The 22,208-nt window shown below is 38.1% G+C and overlaps 3 protein-coding genes and 1 long non-coding RNA gene across 12 annotated transcripts in view; 3 read left to right on the forward strand and 1 right to left on the reverse strand.

Moving 5' to 3' along the window:
- Rhbdl2 (rhomboid like 2) overlaps positions 1-6,284 on the forward strand; it is a 50,701-nt gene extending 44,417 nt beyond the window's left edge. The window contains exons 8-9 of one of the 3 annotated variants that reach the window (XR_007352090.1): positions 1,624-3,565; positions 4,304-4,390. Coding sequence is in view for 2 of the 3 variants with exons in the window: in XM_015485235.2 (XP_015340721.1) it covers positions 3,504-3,565; positions 4,304-4,483 (242 nt within the window). In the remaining variant the exon portion in view is untranslated. Of the gene's footprint in view, positions 1-1,623; positions 3,566-4,303 lie in introns of all 3 variants that reach the window. The other 2 variants (XM_015485235.2, XM_048815725.1) reach the window with 2 other exon arrangements.
- LOC125620430 overlaps positions 1-22,073 on the reverse strand; it is a 64,945-nt gene extending 42,872 nt beyond the window's left edge. For 5 of the 7 annotated variants that reach the window (XR_007352095.1, XR_007352096.1, XR_007352091.1 and 2 more), the window contains exons 1-3: positions 21,720-22,073; positions 3,720-3,781; positions 3,330-3,388 (exon numbers count right to left, since the gene is read on the reverse strand). This is a non-coding gene — a long non-coding RNA (uncharacterized LOC125620430). The remainder of the gene's footprint in view (positions 1-3,329; positions 3,389-3,719; positions 3,782-21,719) is intronic. The other 2 variants (XR_007352092.1, XR_007352093.1) reach the window with 1 other exon arrangement.
- On the forward strand, positions 8,665-10,968 carry Gja9 (gap junction protein alpha 9). The gene has a single exon (XM_015485234.2). The coding sequence runs from the start codon at positions 9,132-9,134 to the stop codon at positions 10,668-10,670; it is 1,539 nt and encodes a 512-aa protein (XP_015340720.1). The 5' UTR covers positions 8,665-9,131; the 3' UTR covers positions 10,671-10,968.
- LOC107141927 (MYC binding protein) lies at positions 11,886-19,391 on the forward strand. The gene is made up of 5 exons (XM_015485236.2): positions 11,886-12,034; positions 12,229-12,301; positions 16,028-16,076; positions 16,477-16,606; positions 18,211-19,391. Exons 1-5 carry the CDS (start codon positions 11,903-11,905, stop codon positions 18,253-18,255), a joined length of 429 nt encoding a protein of 142 aa, XP_015340722.2. The 5' UTR covers positions 11,886-11,902; the 3' UTR covers positions 18,256-19,391.
- Positions 22,074-22,208: the final 135 nt, after the last annotated feature.

Here is a 22,208-nt window from a genome sequence, read left to right on the forward strand (position 1 = left end):
GGGGGGGGGGGGGCTGGATTTTTTTTCTTTTTGGTGTTGGGGATGGAACCCAGGACCTGGTGTTTGACAGGGAAGTGCTTCACCACTGAGCCACATCCCCTGTCCTGAGAGGCTGGGATTTTAACTGAGTCTGAAAGTAAGGATAGATTTGGGTACTAGCAGGACATACAAGGTAGAAGAAAACAAGGGCAGAGGCATGGGTGGTAAGTTTTCAGGGGCCTGCTTCCGGTGGAGCTATACCCATTGGGGGAATTGGGGGAGGAGGACAGACCCTGGGGTCAGACTTGAAAGCCAAGGTAGAGGTCACACTTGGTAAAATCTCGGGTTTTTGGTATCAAGGTTTCCATATTCCACATACAGGAACAGGGGCAACTGCCTCTGTGGAAAGATCCTAAATTTAGTTTATGAACCACTTAACTATAAAAATATCAATATTTCATTCTGAGTTCACTTGTTTATAGCTTATACCATACTGTAGATAATTTCTTTTCATAAAAAATAAAAAAGTTAAGGAAAAATTGTTGGAAGAGAAGGGAAAAGCAAATATCTGGCCCCTATGGGAGCTTCTCAGTTGTTAAGAGTCACCATCAGAACCCATGAACCAGTCATTTGGGCAAACAAATGTTGTCATACAAGTGACCTGGGTCTTTAGTCAATCTGCATGAAGTCTTTGTAGAATAAGCCTCACATCCTTAGTGGGGAAATGATTTTCATGCTTTTCAAAGTTGAAGTGAAAACCCTTGCTTCATGTGCAGTGTATCTCCAAAGGTGGTTTCTGTGATGTTCTGTCATTCTCGAGGTGCATACTAAAATCACCACATGACCTGTGTCGCTTTGTAGGATCTGCTATTGTCAACCTTCCCTGATCCTGACATATCATTTCTAAAAGTTTTTTGGCTTGAAAATGAGAATAAAAACACATACCAGATTCGTAAAATTACAAATTAAGGAATATAAATATATTTTAATTTGAAATACATTTCTTGAAAACATGTACATTGTTTGGTTTTCTTTTAATTGGTAAACATTACCCTTAATTGTGAAGGATAATTAGATTAAGGACCACATTCATGGGATATGTTATTTAACTAAGAAACTGAGCTTACCTTGGGCAAAAGTTAAGGAAATCTCACATTTTCATCCTTAAAAAAAAATAAAAAATCCACATAAAGCCAACTCCTTTAAAATGAGTGTCAATAACTGGGTGTAGGAATACATTCCTGCAATCCCAGTGACTTGGGAGGCTGAGGCAGGAGGATCACAAAGTTTGATTCCAACCTTAGCAACTGTGCAAGAGCCTGTGTCAAAATAAAAAATAAAGGGCTACAGATGTAGCTCAGTGATAAATACCCCTGGGTACAACCCCCAGGAACCCCCACCCCCGCAAAAAAATTATAAAAAAGTGCCAACTTTTTAATGAGGCAGCAATTAGGTTTATTGGAATTAGGGCCTCTTTTCAGGTGGGAAGACATGTTTCAGTTTAAAGGCTGCAGCAACCCAGGAGCAGACTCCTCTAGGAGGCAGAAAGAGCTAGGCAGTGATATAAGAAGGGGAAGATAAACAAGAGAGAAATGGGATGGAGAAATTGAGATGGTCACAGAGACTTTTTTTTTTTTTTTTGAGGCTGTCCCCTGCTGTGGAAGACTAAAGTGAAGGTTTCCTGTTGGCTGCCCTGGTCTTTGGCAGAGTTCTTTCATAGTCCTCCCTGCATGTTATTTATGCTGGATCAGGAAATGCAAATGATGAATGAAAATATGATGCAGAAAAAAAAAAAAAGATGCAGCCCCATTTACCCAGCACTTTGTGTAACAGCCATTTACAATTAAATCACAATCAAAGTTGGGCACAGTGGCATGCATCTGTAATCCCAGTAATTAGGGAGACTGAGGCAGGAAGATCATAAATTCAAGGCCAGCATAGGCAATTTAGCTAGACCCTGTCACACAATAAAAAATAAAAAAGGGCTGGGGGGAAAAAAGGGCTGGGAATGTAGCTCAGTAATAAAGTGCCCTGGATTCAATCCCTAGTAGTGGGGAAAAAAATTAACATTGAGTTAATGTTAATTTCGCCCTCAATCTCTGTCCCGTGACTTCAACATCAATATGATATTGAATGGGAAACCAGCCAGAACACATGGTCCTGATGCTGTTTTCCCAAAGGCAAGGACTAGGCCTTTCCATCTCCTAGGACACGGTGGCTCACTAAATAGAGCGCAGGGAACTGGGGGATGGGTGTGGAATGTGATAGCTACAAGAGATGTTTCCAAGCTCACATGTAGGGCAGAGTTCTTCAAGGCAAAGCAACCCAGAAACTCCTCTGTCAGCACAGACCTGACTTAGGAAGAAAGTCTAAGTTCTGGCTCTCATTTCTGTTGAGGAATGTGGACTCCTTTCCTTTCATGGTCCATTTTCAGTACTCTTGATGGTAAATAAAGGCAATTAGTATGGTGCATAAGAGTGGAGTCTTGGTTTCTTTATGTATAAAATGCCACCATTGTTCTTCACTTGGATTGCCACAAGTAATCCTCTAGTTGGTTTCCCTGCTCCTATTCTTGCTGTCTTATCATCTTTTTCCTATATAGTGGCCAGAATGATCTTTGTAAAAACAAGTCAGATCATGTCACTCCTATGATCAGAAGCTTTCACAGGCTTCCAATTACTCAGAGTAAAAATTAAAGTCTTTATAGTGCTTCACAAGGCTCTTATGAAATGTATCTTCTGCTGTGTGATCTCATCACCTACCACTTTGTCCTTAACTCTAGTCCAGAATCACCTGGAAGTCTTTTTAAAACAGAATGTGAACTTCATCCTCGGTTTCTTGTTCATAGGTTTAGGTGCAGCCTAAGAATTTTTATTTTTAAGAACTTCCCAGGTAATGCTGGTGTTGCTGGTTTTGGGAAAACACATTTTGAAAACCACTGATCCAGCCATATCAACTGCACTGGAACTCCCCAAACACACCAGGCACATTCCTGTCAAAGGGACTTTGTGCTTGCTCTTTTTCCTGCTTGGACAGATTATTACTTCACATATCAGCATGGCCTGCTCCCTCATGTCATATTCTCAGGAGATCTTCCCTCCTATTAAAAGTCACATCCTATCCTTGGCATTCTTGACTTTCCTCTGTTATTTCCTTCACAATACTTAGCACTGTTTGATATAATGTATGTTTTGCTTGTTTGCTCCTCTAGATCATCAGCTCTATGGGGCTGTCTCTGAACTGTTCACTGCTGCATGTATACCAACTAGAATTGTGCCTGCTACACAGAGAAAAATCAATAAATCCTTGTTGGATGAATAAATATAAAATGGAATAATGATAGTACCTACTTCATAGGGTTGTTGAGAGGATTACTGAATTAATGCATGTAGACTGTTTAGAATGGAACCTGGAATAGAATAAAACTCAGGAATTGTTATATATCATTATTAGAGGGGAACCAAAAACAGTTGGTGCAATATTGTGGAGATCCTGGGCCTTCATCAGGGTGTTTTTCCTTTTAGTTGTGTCAGATATGGGATTTGCTCTCTACAGAAGGTTCTTTGTCCCTGAAAATGGGTCTCCGGTGAGTTGCTTTTTTTTTTTTTTAATTAAAATTTTTTTATCAAAAGGGTCATTGAATAAGGGATACAACTCTATGATTTAGGGCAGTCAAATATCCATTTGGAAGTTTTAGAAAACTCGTAAGGAAATCAGACTTTTGGATTGTCCTCACTTACCTCACTGATCACTGCACTTGCCATGTTGACAGCCATTCCAAAACAGGAGAGAAAGGATTTCCCTGTCCACAGAGAATAAAAAGCAGATTGAAATACAGTAATGAAAATTTGGCTCCATATGAATTTATAACACAAAGAGAACTGACTTTAAGTTTTGCTGGGATTAATCTTTAAGTCTGGAGTTTCTATTTGAGTATTTGTGTATATACTATTATTTTTTCAACTCTGCATCCCATTTCAATAGGATGTTCTCATAGAGATCCCTCATGGCCACTCAGTTCCTAGTCTCTTGGTTGGCATTATATAGAATCATCCTAAATGGAATGATGATCAAGAAGAATGAGAAACAATGGCCCCTGTTTTATGTACTCAGAATGGTTAAAAATGACATTTTTTAGCTTTGCATGTTTTAGAACATCTTTTCTCTGTGTACATGGGATTTTGTGTCTCTTCTGTTTTACCCGTAGTTCTCCAGACTTAGACTCTTGTTTGTTTATGATGGTATTTGTGTTTCACTAAGAGAGATACAGCCAAAACATGCAATTAGCATTTTCTTATTTCCACTTTTCTTCTTTTCTCCAAAGGTGTCCTTTGCAGCTCACATCGCAGGTGGATTTGCTGGAATGTCCATAGGTTATACTGTGTTTAGCTGCTTTGATAAAGCACTGCTGAAAGATCCAAGGTTTTGGATAGCAATTGCAGCTTATTTAGCTTGTGTCTTATTTGCTGTATTTTTCAACATTTTCCTGTCCCCAGCAAACTGACCTGCGCCTAATTTAAGCCCAATAATAAAAAGAGCCATATGAGGGAGAAATGGAAAACTTTATGAAGAAACAGAGTTCCAGCAAATGCTAACAGTTTTATAAAGAGTATAAAATAACACCTAACTCATCAGTTGCAAGCAAGGACTACTTACCAAAGGGCCTTCTGATTAGAGGAAGAACCTTCTGAATGCCAAGAGCAGGAAGAGAAAGAAAAAACACTAGCAGTAAAAACCAGAGATTGGGTCTTCCAGGCACATGGTATGCATGGATATATTCTATAAAAGAGAACTGGCTTTACTTGGAGGACATACTTTGGAGACTGTTTCATAGAATCCATGGATACTGTACTATGTGAAAATAAAAACTTCTCATATCTGTGTTATACTCTTGATATACTTTTTTTTTTTTTGTACTAGGAACTGAACCCTGGGATTACCCAGACCTTGGGCATACTAGGCAAATGTTCTACCACTGAGTTACATCCCCAGCACTTTTAATTTTGAGACAAGAGTCTCACTAAGTTGCCCAGGGTGGCCTTGAACTTGTGATCCTCCTGCCTCAGCCTCCTGAGAAGCTGGCATTATAAGCATGTACCATTGTGCCCAGATAAAGTATAGGTTTTAACAAGATTAAGATACATGTATTGCTCTGTAACTTGCTTTACAATATGACAGCGATCTTTCTGTATCAGTTCATAGAGACCTTTGTTCTCTGAGTTGAATGATACAGATAGTCCATAGTTAAACCATTTCTTTATTGGACTTTTAAATTGTGCTAGTTTTGTATGGTTACCAAGAGTGAATGTCCTAGTATATGCAGTATATTTTTAAGTGTTTGCTGAATGAATATTTCAAGTATCCAGTAGAAATGTTAATTGTGATAGATTTAAATTGCTCTTTGAGTATTTGTATCCAATTATATTCTTACCTAACATATACAAGTTTTCCTCTACTTTGAAAAAAGATGATATTTGAAATCTTGAAATTTTTGCATTTTGATAGTTAGAATATAATGCTTTATTTGAATTTATCTCTGACTACTGAGGATGAGTATTTTAAAGTTACCAATAATTATATATTACACAGCATATATGTTTTATAATATATAAACATTAATATACACATAATGTAAACAAGAATATATGTATATAATTGTTCCCTTGATGAAATGTTTCTGTTTAATCTAAAAAGTAGCTTTTCAGGGGAGGAATATTTATCTGCCATGGCCAATGCACCAGGTCACTAGCTCTGAAGAGACCTGTTTAATGACCTGAAGTACAATGTAATTGTTAGTAGAAAACTAGAGAGAGCAACAGAATTTATCTAACCATAAAATCGAACATAACCCATTGATTATGGGCTGATGATGAAGTTATTATCTATTAAGAAAGAAAGATTCTTTTGGTACTAGAAATATGGGTTACATAACCAAAAATAGTGATGTTTTATTGGCAAAAATTACAGTAAAAACACATACAAACATCTCCTGATGTCTTAAATTTGACATCTCTGAATTACAGAGGAACCATTTATTTAGTTTAATTTGGAGCTCATAATGCTCTTCTAGATTGTATTTTACTATTAGGAATTCTTTAATAATTTTTTATCAGTGCATAATAATTAGACATATTAGTGGGATTTGTTGTTAACATGTTCACATATGTATACAACATAATGTGGTTAGTTTCATTCCCTGGAAGCATTCTTTATCTGTGATGTCCAACAAAGTAGCCACTATGTACATGTAGCTCTTTAAGTTTCTATTAAACAAAATTAAAACTTCAGTTGCTGTCATACACAAACTAGCCTGCAAGTGTTCAATTGCTGCATGTAGCTGGTGACTACCTTATTGGACAAAGCAGAAAGAGAATATTTCCAATGTTGCAGAAGTTAGTTCTATTGGCTAGTGCTGTTGTAGAATGAGCAGAAAGGGAAATGGATTTTAGTTGCTAGCTGACTCATCCATGGCGCTGAACTGACCAGAATCTGCTGTATACCTCAAAGGGATGCTTTCAGAGAAGCTGAAGACAGCCATGGTATAACTTCTAAGCATGATGTGCATCTCAGATTTATCAAAGCTTAAAAAGGTTTGTGTTAATCTCTCTCTTAGCTAATTAAGAAATAATTGTTTGAAATGTTTTTAACTTTTGCTTTTGAATTCTGTGGAACTGTATGTATGTGTACTAGTTTTCATATCATTTGTCATGAAAGTTTTAATTTATAATTAAATTATACCATTCCTTCTTTTAGGAAATACTATGTTTTATACTTTAAGGGGAAAAATATTTCCTTTTATGATTATAATAGTAAAGGGCTCATGGTAAAACATTAAAAAACAAAAATATAAAAAAATTAAGTCAATTTTAATTCCATTATCCAGAGATAATCTGTTAATATTTTGACAGATATCCTTCTAGAGTTTTTTTATATGCATTACTCTACATATAAATAAATTTATAATAGTGGACTATACTATTTTGAATTGCACTGAAACAAAATGTTAAATGTCTTTTTATGTTAGTATACATTTATCATTTCTACTGGCTGCCTGATATCACACTGTGGATGTATCATTATTTATTTAACCAATCTTCTTGGATGGATAATTATTTTGGATGTTTTTAATTCATACTATTATAAATAACAATAATAACATCCCAATTTACATTTTAAAAGTCAGAGAATACTATTATTAATATAATACAGTCAATATAAAATTTTTCTATCAGGAATATGGCTAAATTTTAGACAACTGCTGCTTTTGTAAGTTTTATTAACTGTACAAATCTTTAAAAAACTAGAGACTCTAGAACCAAAAAGCTAAAACTATCACTATTCAACATTCCTAAACTTAAATGATGTTTTTTAAAAGATGAGGTTGAATTACCTTTTTTTCAAATATTTTTTTTAGTTGTAGATGGACACAATACCTTTATTTATTTTTATGTGGTGCTGAGGATCAAACCCAGTGCCTCACACGTGCAAGGCATGGGCTCTACCAGTGAGCCACAACCCCAGCCCCTTAAATGAACTTTTAAGAGAAAACATGATCTCTTGATGTTTCTTTCATGAAAATTTCAAGTATGTTTAAGAGGAAAAATAGTGGTTAGGAAAGATAGTTAATAACTGACTCTAGAGCCACACTGATGGGTTTGAATGCCAGCTTCAGCTGTGTGACCTTGGCAAATTAAGGCATGCCTCAGTTTCTGCATCATATAGATAAAATGGGATAAATAACAAATGGGTGAAATAGCCACCTCATAAGATCTTTGTGATGAATCTATCAGGATTTTTGTGATGAATGTATCTTGTAACTATAGTATCCTAGTATTTTCTTTGATTGTGTATTATTTCCCTTTATATAAAGGACACAGGACATACATTTATATGTTTTAAATGAAAGGGAATGAAAACATTCATTATTTCTATCTTTCCTTTGTGGAAAGCCTAAGATAGCCTTCATAAATATTATATGGAATTTATTGGCCAATAATCCAAGTAGCTAAATTCTAATTTGTCCCACTGTTCTCTCCAAGAAAGAAGCTACATCTTAAAGAGATAAGACATTGTTACAATATTTTCTATAATACCATCACCACCCCAGTGATGAATTTATTTCACCCCATTCCTAATAATATTTTAGTACCATACAACAGCTGAGAAATTTTATAGTGCATTTTAATATGATAAAAATTTATAAATTTTTTATAGCAAAGTGTAAGAATTTTATAAATATTCTTAAATATTACTGGAATTGATTTCTAAAAATGCTCAACAACTGCCAGAAAGAAACCAGAATTTAGATATTCAAATGTGTATTAAAAACTAATCTAAATTCAGGCTAGGGATGTGACTCAGTGGTAGAGTGTCTGCCTAGCACGTGTGAGGACCTGTGTTCAATCCCCAGCACCACAAACTAAATAAAACAAGACAAAACACAAAACAAAACAAAACAAAAAAACATTAATCTAAATTCTTATAGCAAGAGCCAGGTTATTTCCTCTGGTTTCATTAAATGCTGTATTTTATTGAATTATCAGATGAAGCACATTCATTTTTCCTGAGTATAAATGAAAATTTACAATCACTTAGGTTGTAAACTCTTATGTAAAATAATCTTAATAGGTTTGTTTGTAAGATCAAGTCAGTATTTTTAGGACTGTCTCTAAGAGTTCCCAGTTAAAGAAAATTAAACAAGATACTTAAGCTAAGTAAGATGACTTATGATGGGAATCTCAGAATTCTATTTTTATTTTTTATTTATTTTTTGGTGGGGCTGGGGATTGAACCCAGGGCCTCATGCATGTTAGGCACACATTCTACCACTAAGCTACATCACTAGCCCAACAATTCTGTTTATAATATATACATGCTTCCTCTAGGTATCACCTTTTTTTTTTTTTTTTTTTGCACTGCAATATCGAAACAAAATTCTTTTAAACGCCTCACATCTAAAATACATTCTTTGTGGCAGAGTGTTACTGCTATCTAGGGAAAAAAAGTAAAAAATCAGCACATGGAAAGAGTGATGATTTGTTCATATTTTGGCCATAGGTTTGCTTTAAGAAACAGTGCTCCCTTCAGAATGGAAGAATTTATCTGCCTCCTGTTTGATGGGGTTCAGAGCTAAGATGGCTGAATAAATAAGCATGGGGGACTGGAATCTCCTTGGAGGCATTCTGGAGGAAGTTCATATTCACTCCACCATGATTGGAAAGATCTGGCTCACCATATTATTCATATTTCGAATGCTTGTTCTGGGAGTAGCAGCTGAAGATGTCTGGAATGATGAGCAGTCTGGCTTCATCTGCAATACACAACAACCAGGTTGCAGAAATGTATGCTATGACCAGGCCTTTCCTATTTCCCTCATTAGATACTGGGTTCTGCAGGTGATATTTGTGTCTTCACCATCTCTGGTCTACATGGGCCATGCTTTATACCGACTGAGAGTTCTAGAGAAAGAGAGGGAGAAGATGAAAGCTCAATTAAGGAGAGAACTGGATGGGATAGAGTTTGAAATGCCTGCAAATCAGAGGAGATTAGAGCAAGAGCTCTGTCAGCTGGAACAAAGGAAACTAAATAAAGCTCCGCTCAGAGGAACCTTGCTTTGCACTTACGTGATACACATTTTCACTCGTTCTGTAGTTGAAGTTGGGTTCATGATTGGACAGTACCTTTTATATGGATTTCACTTAGAGCCTCTATTTAAATGCCATGGTCACCCATGTCCAAATATAATCGATTGTTTTGTTTCAAGACCAACAGAAAAGACAATATTTCTATTTTTTATGCAATCCATAGCCACTGTTTCACTTTTCTTAAACATTTTAGAAATTTTCCACCTAGGTTTTAAAAAGATTAAAAGAGGGCTCTTGGGACAATATAAATCGAAGAATGAACACAATGAATTCTGTGCAAAGTCAAAACAAAGTCTAGCCAAATATCAGAGCACATCTGCAAATTCACTGAAACGACTCCCTTCAGCACCTGATTATAATCTGATAGTGGAAAAACAAACACACAGAGTAGCATACCCAAGTTTAAATTCATCTTCTGTATTTCAGGCAGATCCTGACAATCATGACATAAATGATGAGAAAAGCATTTTGGATGAACAGGAAACTAATGAGATGTACACACTTAGTACTACTTGCAGTCACCCTCAACACATCAGCTCAAAAAATAACAAAGACACTCATAAAATATTTAGAAAAGAAGTTAATGGTAACCACTTGCAGGAAAAAAAAGTTGATGGCAAAGAGAGCAAAAAGAACCATTATTCTAGAGATCACTGTTCTATTCCAGGTATTGCTATAGATACAGACAACCACATGGGGCAGTCACCCCACACAACTTTCTCCCTGGCAGCAGACTCCTGCACCTGGAAACCTCGGTGGCTCAGTACTACGTGGGGTCCCTCTACAGAAGATGCAAACCAAGGGTCATCTCCTATAGATAACCTCCAGGGCCAGTTCAGAGAGGGCACTATCAGAAACCTTCCTCCTTCACAGAGAGACTTCCAACCACTTGACATTCCAAACACTTCTGATTCTTTGGGAGAGTGGTCCTTTGAGTCAAAGTTTATTAGAACCTGCAACAATTCTACGGATTGTCCTCCAAATCATTTAATGTCCTTGACAAACAACTTCATTGGTAGGAGGGTTCCAACAGACCTTCAGATCTGAACCGTTGTTGCTTTTAGATATTCTGCATATTATGTCATCAGAGTAGTAACAGTGGTGGTGGAACATGGAGAAAATAGATAAGGATATTTCTAAAGACCAGCTGTTGTGATAGACAACTGCAAACTCATTTCAGAAATGAAAAACAGCTCTAATTCTGAACTGTGAAGGGGGAAGTTCTAAATTCAAAGACGTAGGGTAGCCAAATTAGGATGTATTTTTTAGCCTCCCTTAAAAATATGCGAAACTGACTTGGGAAAATCACATGCTCTGATTCGATCCTAAATGGTTTGGGATCAGGTTTTTCTCAGCCTTAGAAAATTGTTCTTGATCTATGTAATTACTCCTTTTAGTTACTAATCCTTTATTTTGGATACTAGGTTAATGTTGTTTGCCCTGGGATTTAATAACTTAGTTTCTTTATAAACTGCAAACTGATGTGTGTTGAATATAACCATAATATTGCTATCTAGTAAATAAAATATTGAAAAAGATGCAAGACTTTCTCTCACCAGTACATAGCATCGTGATTCACATTCTGGATTGGAGTCTTTCCTGGCTCTCCTATTCACTGGTCACGTAACCTAGTCATGTCATTTTACTACCATACTTACCTACAAAGATGTTGTGAGAATTAAAATAAAAAAAAAAAAGAAGGAAAGAAAGAAAAAAGAACTATGTTTAAAACGCACTGTACCTCCTGCACAGTAAGCGCTCAAAAGGTTTTATTAGCACATTAGTGCTGATCCTCCAGAGGGCTACTTCAAGTCAGCCACAAAACAAGGAGACTCCAAATGTAAAACTGGAGCCAAAACATACGATTTAAAAATTGGAAATCCAAGAGTCGTCCTGCTTTGGTCGTGCGTACTTTTTCCAGATGAGAGCCAAAAAGTCCAACACACACAGGTCACCACAGCTTCGAAGACCTGGGTTCGAAGGGCGCGCCCACTACAAGTAGGGCGATCTATCCTCCTCCGAGGGTGTTAAGCTCCAGGACCCGGAAGGCCCCGCCCTCGGGCACCACGCCCACTCCGGGCTCTACCCGGACGCTTACAACGAGTTGCCAAACCCTCGCCTCTTCGCTAAGCAACCGAACCGCCCTGGGGACCGGAAGAGGAAGGAAAGGCGCTACTCCAACAGCCAGAGGGGCGGGCGTACGCAGTCTCCCTCAGTTCTGCCGGCGCCTGGGGATGCTGAGCGTCCTGGTCGCCATGAAAACAGGCCACACCCCGGTGATGCCGGCCCGTGGTTCGCAAGTGCGCAAGCGCGCGCGCCCTCCGCGCATGAGCAGTGCTCCTCCAAGCCCGCCAGCCACGGTCTCCGGCGCCAGCTACGCCGCGGCCGCTGTCACTATGGCCCATTACAAAGTGAGAGGGGCGCGGCGTGGCTGGGGGAGTGCGGGCGGTAGCCAGCCGCTGGTCGGCTCCGGGTGGGAGATGGGGGCGCGTGCAGGTTTCGGGGGCCTGAGGCAGCGAGGCGGAGGTGGGGTTGCCAGACTCTAAGCGCCTTCTTCCTGCTCTGGCCCCCGGACTCAGGTCACTGACCTGCGGTGTCTCCTCAGGCCGCCGACTCGAAGCGCGAGCAGTTCCGGAGGTACTTGGAGAAGTCGGGGGTGCTGGACACGCTGACCAAAGGTAAGCATGGCTAGGAGAGGGTTTCACGTGCCCTCGGCGCGGTGCCCCTGACGGGCCACGGCGTGGGGAAGGAGGGGGAACAGGTGGGGCCCGTCTAGGGTCCAGAGAAGAGTGCTTGGGAATGAGCGGGACCGGCTCGCTCTGGCTGCCAGACGCTGCTTGGTGGGGTAGCCTAGTTCACGCTATCGCTCTCAGCGCGGGGAGTGAAACTCTTGCAGCTGTTGCAAAGTCTCTCCAACTTCCGTTGCTTTACCTCGAGCAGCCGCAGTGAATATGTTTATTGAAGACCGTGAGGTCCCAATTCCTTCCGCTTTACCGAGTTTGCAGAGTCCTCAGAATCTTAAGAAATATTTTCCATCGAACAAAGAGCAACTTGAGAAATTAGCAGATTTGAAAGTGGGCTATAAAGTAGTTGAGTGAGGCTTATCCCGAAGTAAGTGATTCATAGATACTGTGGCTTTTCAATTCCCTATTTCTTAGTCTATAGCAATTCCTATTTTGTGTATAGGACGCTTCATAAATAGTTATATTGTTTACGCTTTTAAAAATGGAAGTTTACTGTTACACTGTTACATCTCTTTCTTCCTGGATTCAAGATCTAAGTAGACAAGGAAGGTGCTTGAAACAGGATGATTCCAAGAGATAGTGAAGTACTGCTTACTTAATTAGCTCAGCTGTAATCTGAATGCCTGTTATATATTGCTCTGTGCATTGACTGGGATTTTCAAAGATGATGGAATCCTGGCAAGGGTGCAGACATGGATCCATAAGAAAATGAGAAATGACTGGATAATAATATCTGCATTTTGTGCAGAAATAAAGGTTAGGGGAAAATTCTGGGAGAACTCCTGGGTCTAGCAGAAAGCAGGCCTTTTCATTCCCATGCATGGATATGTTGGCAATTTTGAATTGCTTCTTGTCTAGGTTCAATTAGTAGTTTCCCTCCATCTTTGCAAATAATAAGGAGATACTCTGAAAATGCTGTGCTATGTTGTCTCCCCAAGTATCATAGATGCTTGGAATTTCATTCCTTAGGAAACCCCATACAGTCCCTTTTTTCATTTAAGCAATTAATAGGTGTCTATTCTAGACAGTGGGGCTAGCAATGGAAAAGAAAGAGTTCTTGCCCTCATGAGCTTGCATCCTGGTTGGGGAGACAGATCATCAAGAAATACAGAGTGTCAGCTAGTGGTAGTGTTATAATTTAAAACTGATACCAATGTTAGAAGATAAAAAGGTGATGGGTAGGATTTGTGTGCCATTTTACACAAGGTAATGGGGGAAAGGCCTTTCTTATGAAGTAACTTTTGAGCAGAGATCTGAATGAGCTAAGTATGTTGTCAAGAGTTCCAGGAAATACAGGTTGAGCATCTCTAATCAGGATATCTAAAATTCAAAATACTACAAGATTTGAAAAATTCTGAGCACTGACTTGATGCTGCAAGTGGAAAAATCCACTCCTGACTGCATGTGACATGTATATACATACCTTCAGGCTATGTATATGAGGTGTGCATGAAGTATAAATGAATTTTGTGTTTACTCTTGGGTCCTACTCCCCAAATATCTTATTATGTATATGAAAATATTCCAAAATCTGAAAATATCAGGTAATTGGTGCCAAGCATTTTGGATAAAGAATACTGAAACTGTACGTGGTGGCTAAAGTGAGTGAAAGACAGATGGTAAAAGGCAAAAAAGTGACAGTTGTAGAAGATGACTGACCAGAGAGAAGATGCACAGCCTTGTGACTATACAAGGATTTTCCTTCATGAGAGAGATCCCTGGAGGCTTCTTATCCCTGTTCACACCCACAGAAATGTAACCCTTCAATCTCCTTAGATAGCCAGTCTTCTAAATAAACATCAGAAAACATAGTATCTGTTGACAAGATTTATGTAAAAATTTATTTTCATCTTTAAACAGATATTTCACACACAAACATTTATCTATTTATTTTTGAGGTAATACTGGGGATTGAACCCAGTGCCTTGTGCATGTGAGGCAAGCATTTTACTGACTGGGCTATATACCCAGCCCCTCAAATTTATATTTTTTACCCCATTATTTCCAAGAGGATTTGAAATTGCTTATGACATTAAAACACTATAAGAAAATCATTTAGAAGAGGTGGCATTTTAGATGTTTTGAGCACTATTTTAACCTCCAAAAAATCCTGGTTAAGGGGCTGGGGTTGTGGCTCAGTGGTAGAGCACTTGCCTAGCATGTGTGAGGCGCTGGGTTTGATTCTCAGCACCACATAAAAATAAATGAGTAAAATAAAGGTCCATCAACATCTAAAAAATATATATATTTTTTAAAAATCCTGGTTAAGGCAAAAGGGGAACATGATTTGATATAGACTTGTCTGAATAGAAGGATGTGTATTAATTCATAAGAAAACTCAGGAAACTTAGCATTTACATTGTGTTTTGCATTTATCAACCTTGTAAATATCACTGACGGAAATTTAGAAACTGAAAGAAATGGAGTGGGAGAAGAAATGGGGAAGGGTAGGAGCACTGATATTCATGTCTTGTAAAGTTAGGAATTCAATAGAGATCAGTAGAAATGAATGGAAGAAGAATTAGGTTTGAGCATTTAATTTAAAGAAAAAGGTAATAAACAGGAATTAGAGTACTGTAAAAGACAATGAAAGGAGAGAGGAGAAGCTGAGAGGACAGTAGTGTAAATATACCAACTTCCCAAAAAATACAGTGTATTTCAGCGTTGTTAAAAGTAGTTGCACGTTTGAATTTTTCATACTGTTATTTTAAATTAATAAAGCTGTAAAAACTAAAAGGAACACATACAAATTAGTTTAGAACAGGACTTATTAACTTAGAGTTTATATATGTATATTTTTCTTTTTGTATGGAGTTATGTTTTTTGCTTTCATCGAATTTTTCAAAGGGTTCCATGCACAAAACAGTTAACCACTGGTTTAGAGATTTTTTTTTTATCTGAATACAAAATTCCAGGAGGTACTCATTCAATACAAGATGATCAACATAGTCCTCACATGAGTTACTAGATATGAAACTACTGTAGTATATATTTTAATGCTGATTTGAGCAAGTGGTTACTGGCAACGTTTTTGGTTGGTGTTTTTTAGCATATTGTGTATGATACTTCATTCTTGAACATTTTGAAATGAAAGCTTCTTCAAGTAATTACCACAGCCTTACTCTTTCCTAAAGTTTTCTTAAATTTATTTTTTCCCCATAATTCTATCTAGTGCAGGTTACTGCGTTTAATTGGATTACTACATCTACCTCTTAACTGTTGTTCTTCCTGCCATTATCCTTGACCCACTTCAGTCGGTCTTCCACTGAAGTGGATCCTGTAACTAAAGGCCAACAAAACTTACATGACCCTCTGTAGTCTGGCCCCTGACCACCTTTCCAGCCACATTACCCATAACTCCATCCAGCTGTACTTGATATGTCAGTTTTAGGTCTATCCTTCCCTTAGGATGCCTTCTTTGTTTGATGCCCAATTCTTTCAGTGTGCTCCCAAATGTACTATTTAGCATTGCTGCTTGATACTCTTTCTTGTCTAATTCCTTACTTTAGCATTGAACTGTAAATTAGTTGGGAGCAGGGACTTTGTTCACCACTGTATGGACAGTCTTAGCAGTGTGCTTGGCACTTAGATATGGAATATAATTTCTGCCATTCAAATTTAAGACTTTAATTGTTGCTCTTTCTGCTTTTTGATTTGCAGTGTTGGTAGCCTTATATGAAGAACCAGAGAAACCTAATAGTGCTTTGGAGTATCCTTTTCATCTTTGAAGTCAGAAAAAGGCCTTGTTATTGAAATTCTTATTTTTTCACATACATAATAACCTTTAAAATACTTTTGCTTATTGAAAAGGTTATTTTCCTTTTTGTTTTTTTTAAATATTTATTTTTTAGTTATAGTTGGACACAATATCTTTATTTTATTTACTTGTGTTTATGTGGTGCTGAGGGTTGAACCCAAGGCCTCGCACGTGCTGGGTGAGCACTCTACTGCTGAGCCACAACCCCAGCCTTCCATTCTGTTTTTTGACAATGATATCTTGGTAAATCTTGGTGGGTGGTTGATTATGGTCTTGGATATTGATTCTATTCTGGGCTAGTTCATTAATTCCATTTAGCTTTAAGAAGTAAAGTTCTTAACATTGATATTAGTTTTTTAAAGCATCACTTAGGAGCTGCTACCCCAGAAAATCCAGAAATAGAGTTGCTCCGCTTAGAACTGGCAGAAATGAAAGAAAAATATGAAGCTACTGTAGAAGAAAATAAAAAACTGAAAGCAAAGGTAAATTTTTAAGGAATTCATGTTAAAAATACATTTTCCTCTAGTGATTATATGATCATAACCTCACTAAAATGCACAACTGGGGAAGGAGGAGGGTGAATATCAATGTGAATCAAATGCAAGGCAAACTTATGCCCATCTAGAAAAGTCACAAGACAGACTGTACATAGAATAAGCAAAGTGTGGTCAAGAAGAGGTTCTTGGGAACCTGCATCAACAGAAAGATAGAAACATTGGTTAAGGCTGCTTTTAAGCAAATGGATAATTCTAAAATTCTTAGTTTAGGTCAGTTTAGGGGCACTGCTTGTAAATGGTACTTCCTAGAGTTGTGCAGTGCATAATCTGCACTGTCATTTGGTAGCCCCTGTGTTAACAAATTTACAGAAGTAAATTGCACTTAATTTTATCTAGGCTTATATTATTTTCTTTGTTCCAACTCCCACAAGAACTTGCAAAAACTTCAAATCATCAACTAAGCCTTTGAGATTTTACTGCATTCTGAATCACATAGTACATTTTATGTTACTCTAGGTATTTCTCATAATGTGTTTTATGATCTCAATAACTCTGAGATAAGTAAAACAGGTACTCAGGCCATTTTATAGGTGAGGGAATTTAAAGCACAGTGAAGTTAACAAACTTTTCAAGTATGACACCTAATTGGAAAAGAGTACAAAACTTAACCAGGTTAAGGAAGCACAACTTAATATATTAAAGAAAATGCAGGGCTGGGGATGTGGCTCAAGCGGTAGCGCGCTCGCCTGGCATGCGTGCGGCCCGGGTTCGATCCTCAGCACCACATACAAACAAAGATGTTGTGTCCGCCGAGAACTAAAAAATAAATATTAAAAATTCTCTCTCTCTCTCTCTCCCTCCCTCTCTCACTCTATCTTTAAAAAATAAAAAAATAAAGAAAATGCAGTATCTTAAATTATCTGAGATTCCATACTAGGCAAGTGCTAGTAAATTCTGGCACCTTTTAAATCAAAGACATTAGTTACTTTTTTTTGTTTTGTAAGTCAAAGACATAGACTAGCCATATTAATACTCATTACATAACTCTTTCCCCTCTACTTTTTTTTGTTGTTGTTTTGAACCCAGAGGTGCTTTACCATTGAGCCACATCCCTAGCCCTTTTTTGTTTTTGGACAGGGACTGGCTTAGTTGCTGAGACTGGTCTTGAAATAGAGATCCTCCTGTCTTAGCCTCCCAGATCACTGGGATTACAGGCATGCATGACCACACTGGCTTCCTCTACTTTTTAGGGGAAATTTCAGTAAATTTTTGGTGGAGTGGAAGAAAGTTCCTTATTATAAGGCATAGTATCTTTATGAAGACTTAGATTATTGTATAACAAGTACTTGAACAGTTCAGTCATGAACTGAAATTGTAGTTTCTCAGGAACATTAAATGTTTAAATGAAAAGGGCTTTCATTAGGTTTGATTATATTAAATCTTAAATTACTGTTTTAGAAATCATAGTTTCTATAAACTTATTACTGATTCAGAAGCTAAATTGAATATAATAAACTCATTTTGTTTTATTAACTTTTTACCCAATTTAGAATAAAATTCACCTAAACTCCTCTGTCTTTACCCCATAGCTTGCTCAGTATGAACCACCTCAGGAGGAGAAGCGTGCTGAATAGGATTCTTCTCAGTTGAAAAGACACTGAAAAAATGGTTTTGTATGACTTGAATAGTTTGTATAGTATATAATCTTTTCTGAACAGATGCTATAAAACTCTTTTAATATGTTAAATTCACACTTCAACTGTTATAAACACATATACTTAGAATCACCAATAAAAACTCAATATAACTTGCTTTGGGTCTTAAAGCAGAAGAATCCAAAGTGAATCCTGAAAAAAAAAATTAAACAGCCATCTAATTCATTAAAAGATTTCTATTTATTAGTCTGATTAGGAATAATGGTACTAGTTGTATTTTAGCCAAGGAAGATTAGCATGGAGGTATTCCTTGGTTTAGTTCAGGATATAAGAATAGATAGAATCATTCTCGACAATGAAGATGACAGAGTTTATATTCTCTTTAGGCAACTGGAGAGATCTGTGTGACAAGATGCTTTTGCATGGGTTCCCACGAATCATCTTCTCTTATTTATATAATGCAGAACAAATAACTCTTCTTTGCCACCACTTTGCCTTAGATAACTGTGTGTGTGTCAGTTTAACTCTGACACCACGTTTTCCTTCTATGCAATCATGCCCTATCTGATAATGTTGCCTTGTTTTGCTGTGTGCTTTATTGGGTCCTAGTTGCACATTAGCCTGTTTTTTTTTCAATTTGATTAATAATGCAGTTACCCTGATTGTAATTTATATAATTTTAAACAGGATCACACTATTACCCTGCCTTACTTAGTTGCTTAGTTGAGCACAGAAGTAATATAAAATTCTGGTTCATGCACAAACTGGAATGAGAAGAGGAATGAGCCATATATCATGGGCAATGTTGGGTATAATTATATAGTGGTTTTTCCCTCAAAGTATTTTTCTAATTTTCAGTTCATTTTATCTTCATTATTCCTGTGAAGTAGGTAGGGCAAGTATGAGGGGAGGTTGGGCACTGAATTTTTAGGCCAAAGACTGATATTACAAAACTATTTGCTAACTACAGAACCTTGGGCACATCAGTTAACTGCTCTTAGATTCACTTTCCTTATCTGTTAATTGAGAAGAATGTCTGTGCTGCCTACCTCACAGGGTTGTTGTGAGGGTCAAATGAGAATGTATGTGAAAGATTTGTAAATGGTAAACCACTATATTCTTGTTTGTTAGTCTTTTTCCTTTTCTTTTGGAAGACTTACAGTCTTTTTGTTTTGTTGTATTAATCACTTATTTTCCTCACTGATAGACTGTCATTTTGAAGAAGTGTTCCTATTTCATGTATTCCATCCCTATTGTTAGAGAACCTGTCTTTATTCAAAACACATCCAAAGCAAGCTGGTTTAACTAGCAAAGACACTGACACCTGCTGAAAACTGACCAGGCCAATTATATGGGCATTTAAATCAGTTGTGTTGACAGCAATGTGGCTGATTTGTCTCTTCTAGTCACAAGTTTGTTTTTGGAGAATGCCAGATACTACTGGAAGAATATTTACTTGGATAGATTTCTCTTCTTCTTTTTGGAGTGCCTTCTACGTGGACAGCAGCAGCTAAGGGCTGGGTGTAATAAAAATGAATGACTTGAAATAGTTTATAAAACAGGTACATAAACAAGCAGTTGATATGGCAGCAGTCCCTTTGTGGATACAGACAAGAACTTTTTTTTTTTTTTTCTGGCAGCAAACCCTCTTGTTTTTTTAGTATTACTATTTATGTCAACAAATTAGTGATACTTTCTTGTACCATCCCTTTGGACAGAATGGCAACATATGGGTTGGATAATCACACCTTAAGTGGAAATGACCTGCTTTTAACTGCTGTACCATCCAGTGATGTTTCAGAATTTGGGGTCAGCCTGGCTTCTGGAGAGCCTCTTCAACATTTCTATCAAGGATTTGGATGAAGACTGTGTATATACTCAATGGATTAGAAAATGGATCTCTTCAGTCCTGCTATACTTCAGCTGACTTATCTATAAAATATAGATTTCACATCTTGCCTACCTCACAAGGTTATTGTTAGGATCAAATTAAATATCATGAATGTAACAAGTGCCTTCAAAACTGCAAAAGAATTACATACAGATCAGGAGGTAATAATGCCAAATGTGTGAGTGCTGCAAAATTGGAAGGGCTGGTTGGTAGACAATATTGGAACAAATTTTAAAATGGTTATCTATCTAGAGTACCCAAATGCTGGGCCCAAACCACAAGTTGAATATCAAATCTTAGAAATGTAGTTATACTAGTTTAGGAAATAAGATTGCCAACAAAATAGTTCCAGTGATGGCCAGTGTGAACTACTTATATTCTGTAGATACTTAAAAAAAAAATCCATTCTGGAAAGGATTAGGGGAAAGAATACTGTGTGGGTCAGTACTGCTCTGTAAGTGCCAGACATTGGAAACTTGAATGCATATAAAGGAAGAACAGCCAATAGGGAAAGGGGATTTGAAAATATAAGGCTGTGCTGTTCAATATGGTTGCTATTAGCTGCATGTGGCAGTTAAAATTAAATAAATAATTCAGTTCCTTAGTCACACTGGCAATGGGTCTAGTGCTCAATCCACATGTGGCCAGTGGCTACCATATTGAACAGCAGAAATTCAGAACATTTCTATCATTACAGAAAGTTCTATGGAACAGTTCCATAGAAGTAATAGTTGAGAGAACTTAAGATGTTTAGTGTGGAACAGAGAAGACTGTCTTGGTGGGTTAATGAAGACTGCAGTTTAATATTTGAAGGGCCGTTATGAAAACATTATATTGTGTTCCATTTTAGGCTTCAGAGTATGATTATTGACTTGAATAAGAAAGTTTTAAGCAAAACTCTACCCCAATGGAATGGCTGCCTTTTGAGAAAGTGAGCTCTCCTCCTTTGGAATATAGTCCTAGATGTGCATGAAGTGTACTCTGCCTTCATAATCTGCCTTGGAAAACCACCCCAACCTTTTAAAAACGTGTATGGCTGTACTTTGTTGTCAAATTTCCTTCTAGAGACTGAAAAGCAACAATTCTTGTATTTTTTCTCAAACATTCTTGGTAACCAACATTTGCTTTAGTGTGCTTCCGTTATTCTTTCCCTGGGTCTCTAATCCGAAAAGATCAGAGAAGCAGCGTTCTACGGTGGTGGTGGTGGTGGAATTACTGGAGAAGTAAAGTTTTGACTATGTGGGAAGGACAGGAAATTGAGTCCTGCTGAGTTTGAAGTGGTAGCAGCTTTCACTACCAGCTATTTGCTGAAGAAAGAAAGTCTACCTTGGTTGCATTTGCTTTCCTATCACGGTCCTACTTGCTAAATGAAGCTATCACACCCACCCATGACTGCCTTGGTTGAGGCTTTGCCTTCCAGCTGGCTCATCCTTCATACTTCTGCTCACCCCAACTGCATCCATCCGTCTAGACCTACTCAGACGCCAATTCTCCCGCATTTCATCTGTGCCTAAGGCATTCCCACACAATATCTCGTGCCGAGGCTACTTACACAGAGGTCCGATCTCTTAAATCTTCAAGCAGTTGTGAGGGCAGGCAGGTCCAAGTCGGTTCCAGTTTCAAGCCCCTTGTTAGATACTCAGGACGTCACAGGCATCAATAAGTATCGGTTCCGCGAGTACAATTGGAGGAGGAGGACAATCGGTTCTTCCCCTAAAGCAGAGCATCTCCCCTTGTGGTGCTCTCGAGAGCTCGGAAGAAGGTAGAGAAACTGAGGAGCACTGTGCGTGCAGGGCAGGACCAAGGTGCGTGCGGGCTGGGCCCCGGGCAGAGAGACAGAGCCCGGCGAGAGGCGCGGCCGGGCCGCCCTCCTCGTGACTCCTCCTCCCCCCTCTGCTGCTGGGAGTCAGGTGATTCTGGGCACGTGACGGGCACCACCTACCCTGCTGCTTCCGAGTGGCGGCTCGGGCAGCCAATGAGGGGTTGGACCCCAGCTCGGGGCCTATGAGAGTTGGGCTGTGCGGGGGGGGGCGGGCCGGAC

This window comes from Marmota marmota, unplaced genomic scaffold (genome assembly GCF_001458135.2).
Source record: "Marmota marmota marmota unplaced genomic scaffold, marMar, whole genome shotgun sequence".
In the NCBI taxonomy this organism is placed as follows: domain Eukaryota; kingdom Metazoa; phylum Chordata; class Mammalia; order Rodentia; family Sciuridae; genus Marmota; species Marmota marmota.

Excerpts from the sequence above, each read along its gene's own strand:
- LOC107141927 (XM_015485236.2), top strand. The coding sequence starts at position 11,903 with ATGCCGGCCCGTGGTTCGCAAGTGCGCAAGCGCGCGCGCCCTCCGCGC. Across the intron at positions 12,302-16,027 it reads GCTGGACACGCTGACCAAAG|TGTTGGTAGCCTTATATGAA; the intron begins GTAAGCATGGCT and ends TTTGATTTGCAG. Across the intron at positions 16,077-16,476 it reads AAACCTAATAGTGCTTTGGA|TTTTTTAAAGCATCACTTAG; the intron begins GTATCCTTTTCA and ends CATTGATATTAG.
- Gja9 (XM_015485234.2), top strand. The coding sequence starts at position 9,132 with ATGGGGGACTGGAATCTCCTTGGAGGCATTCTGGAGGAAGTTCATATT.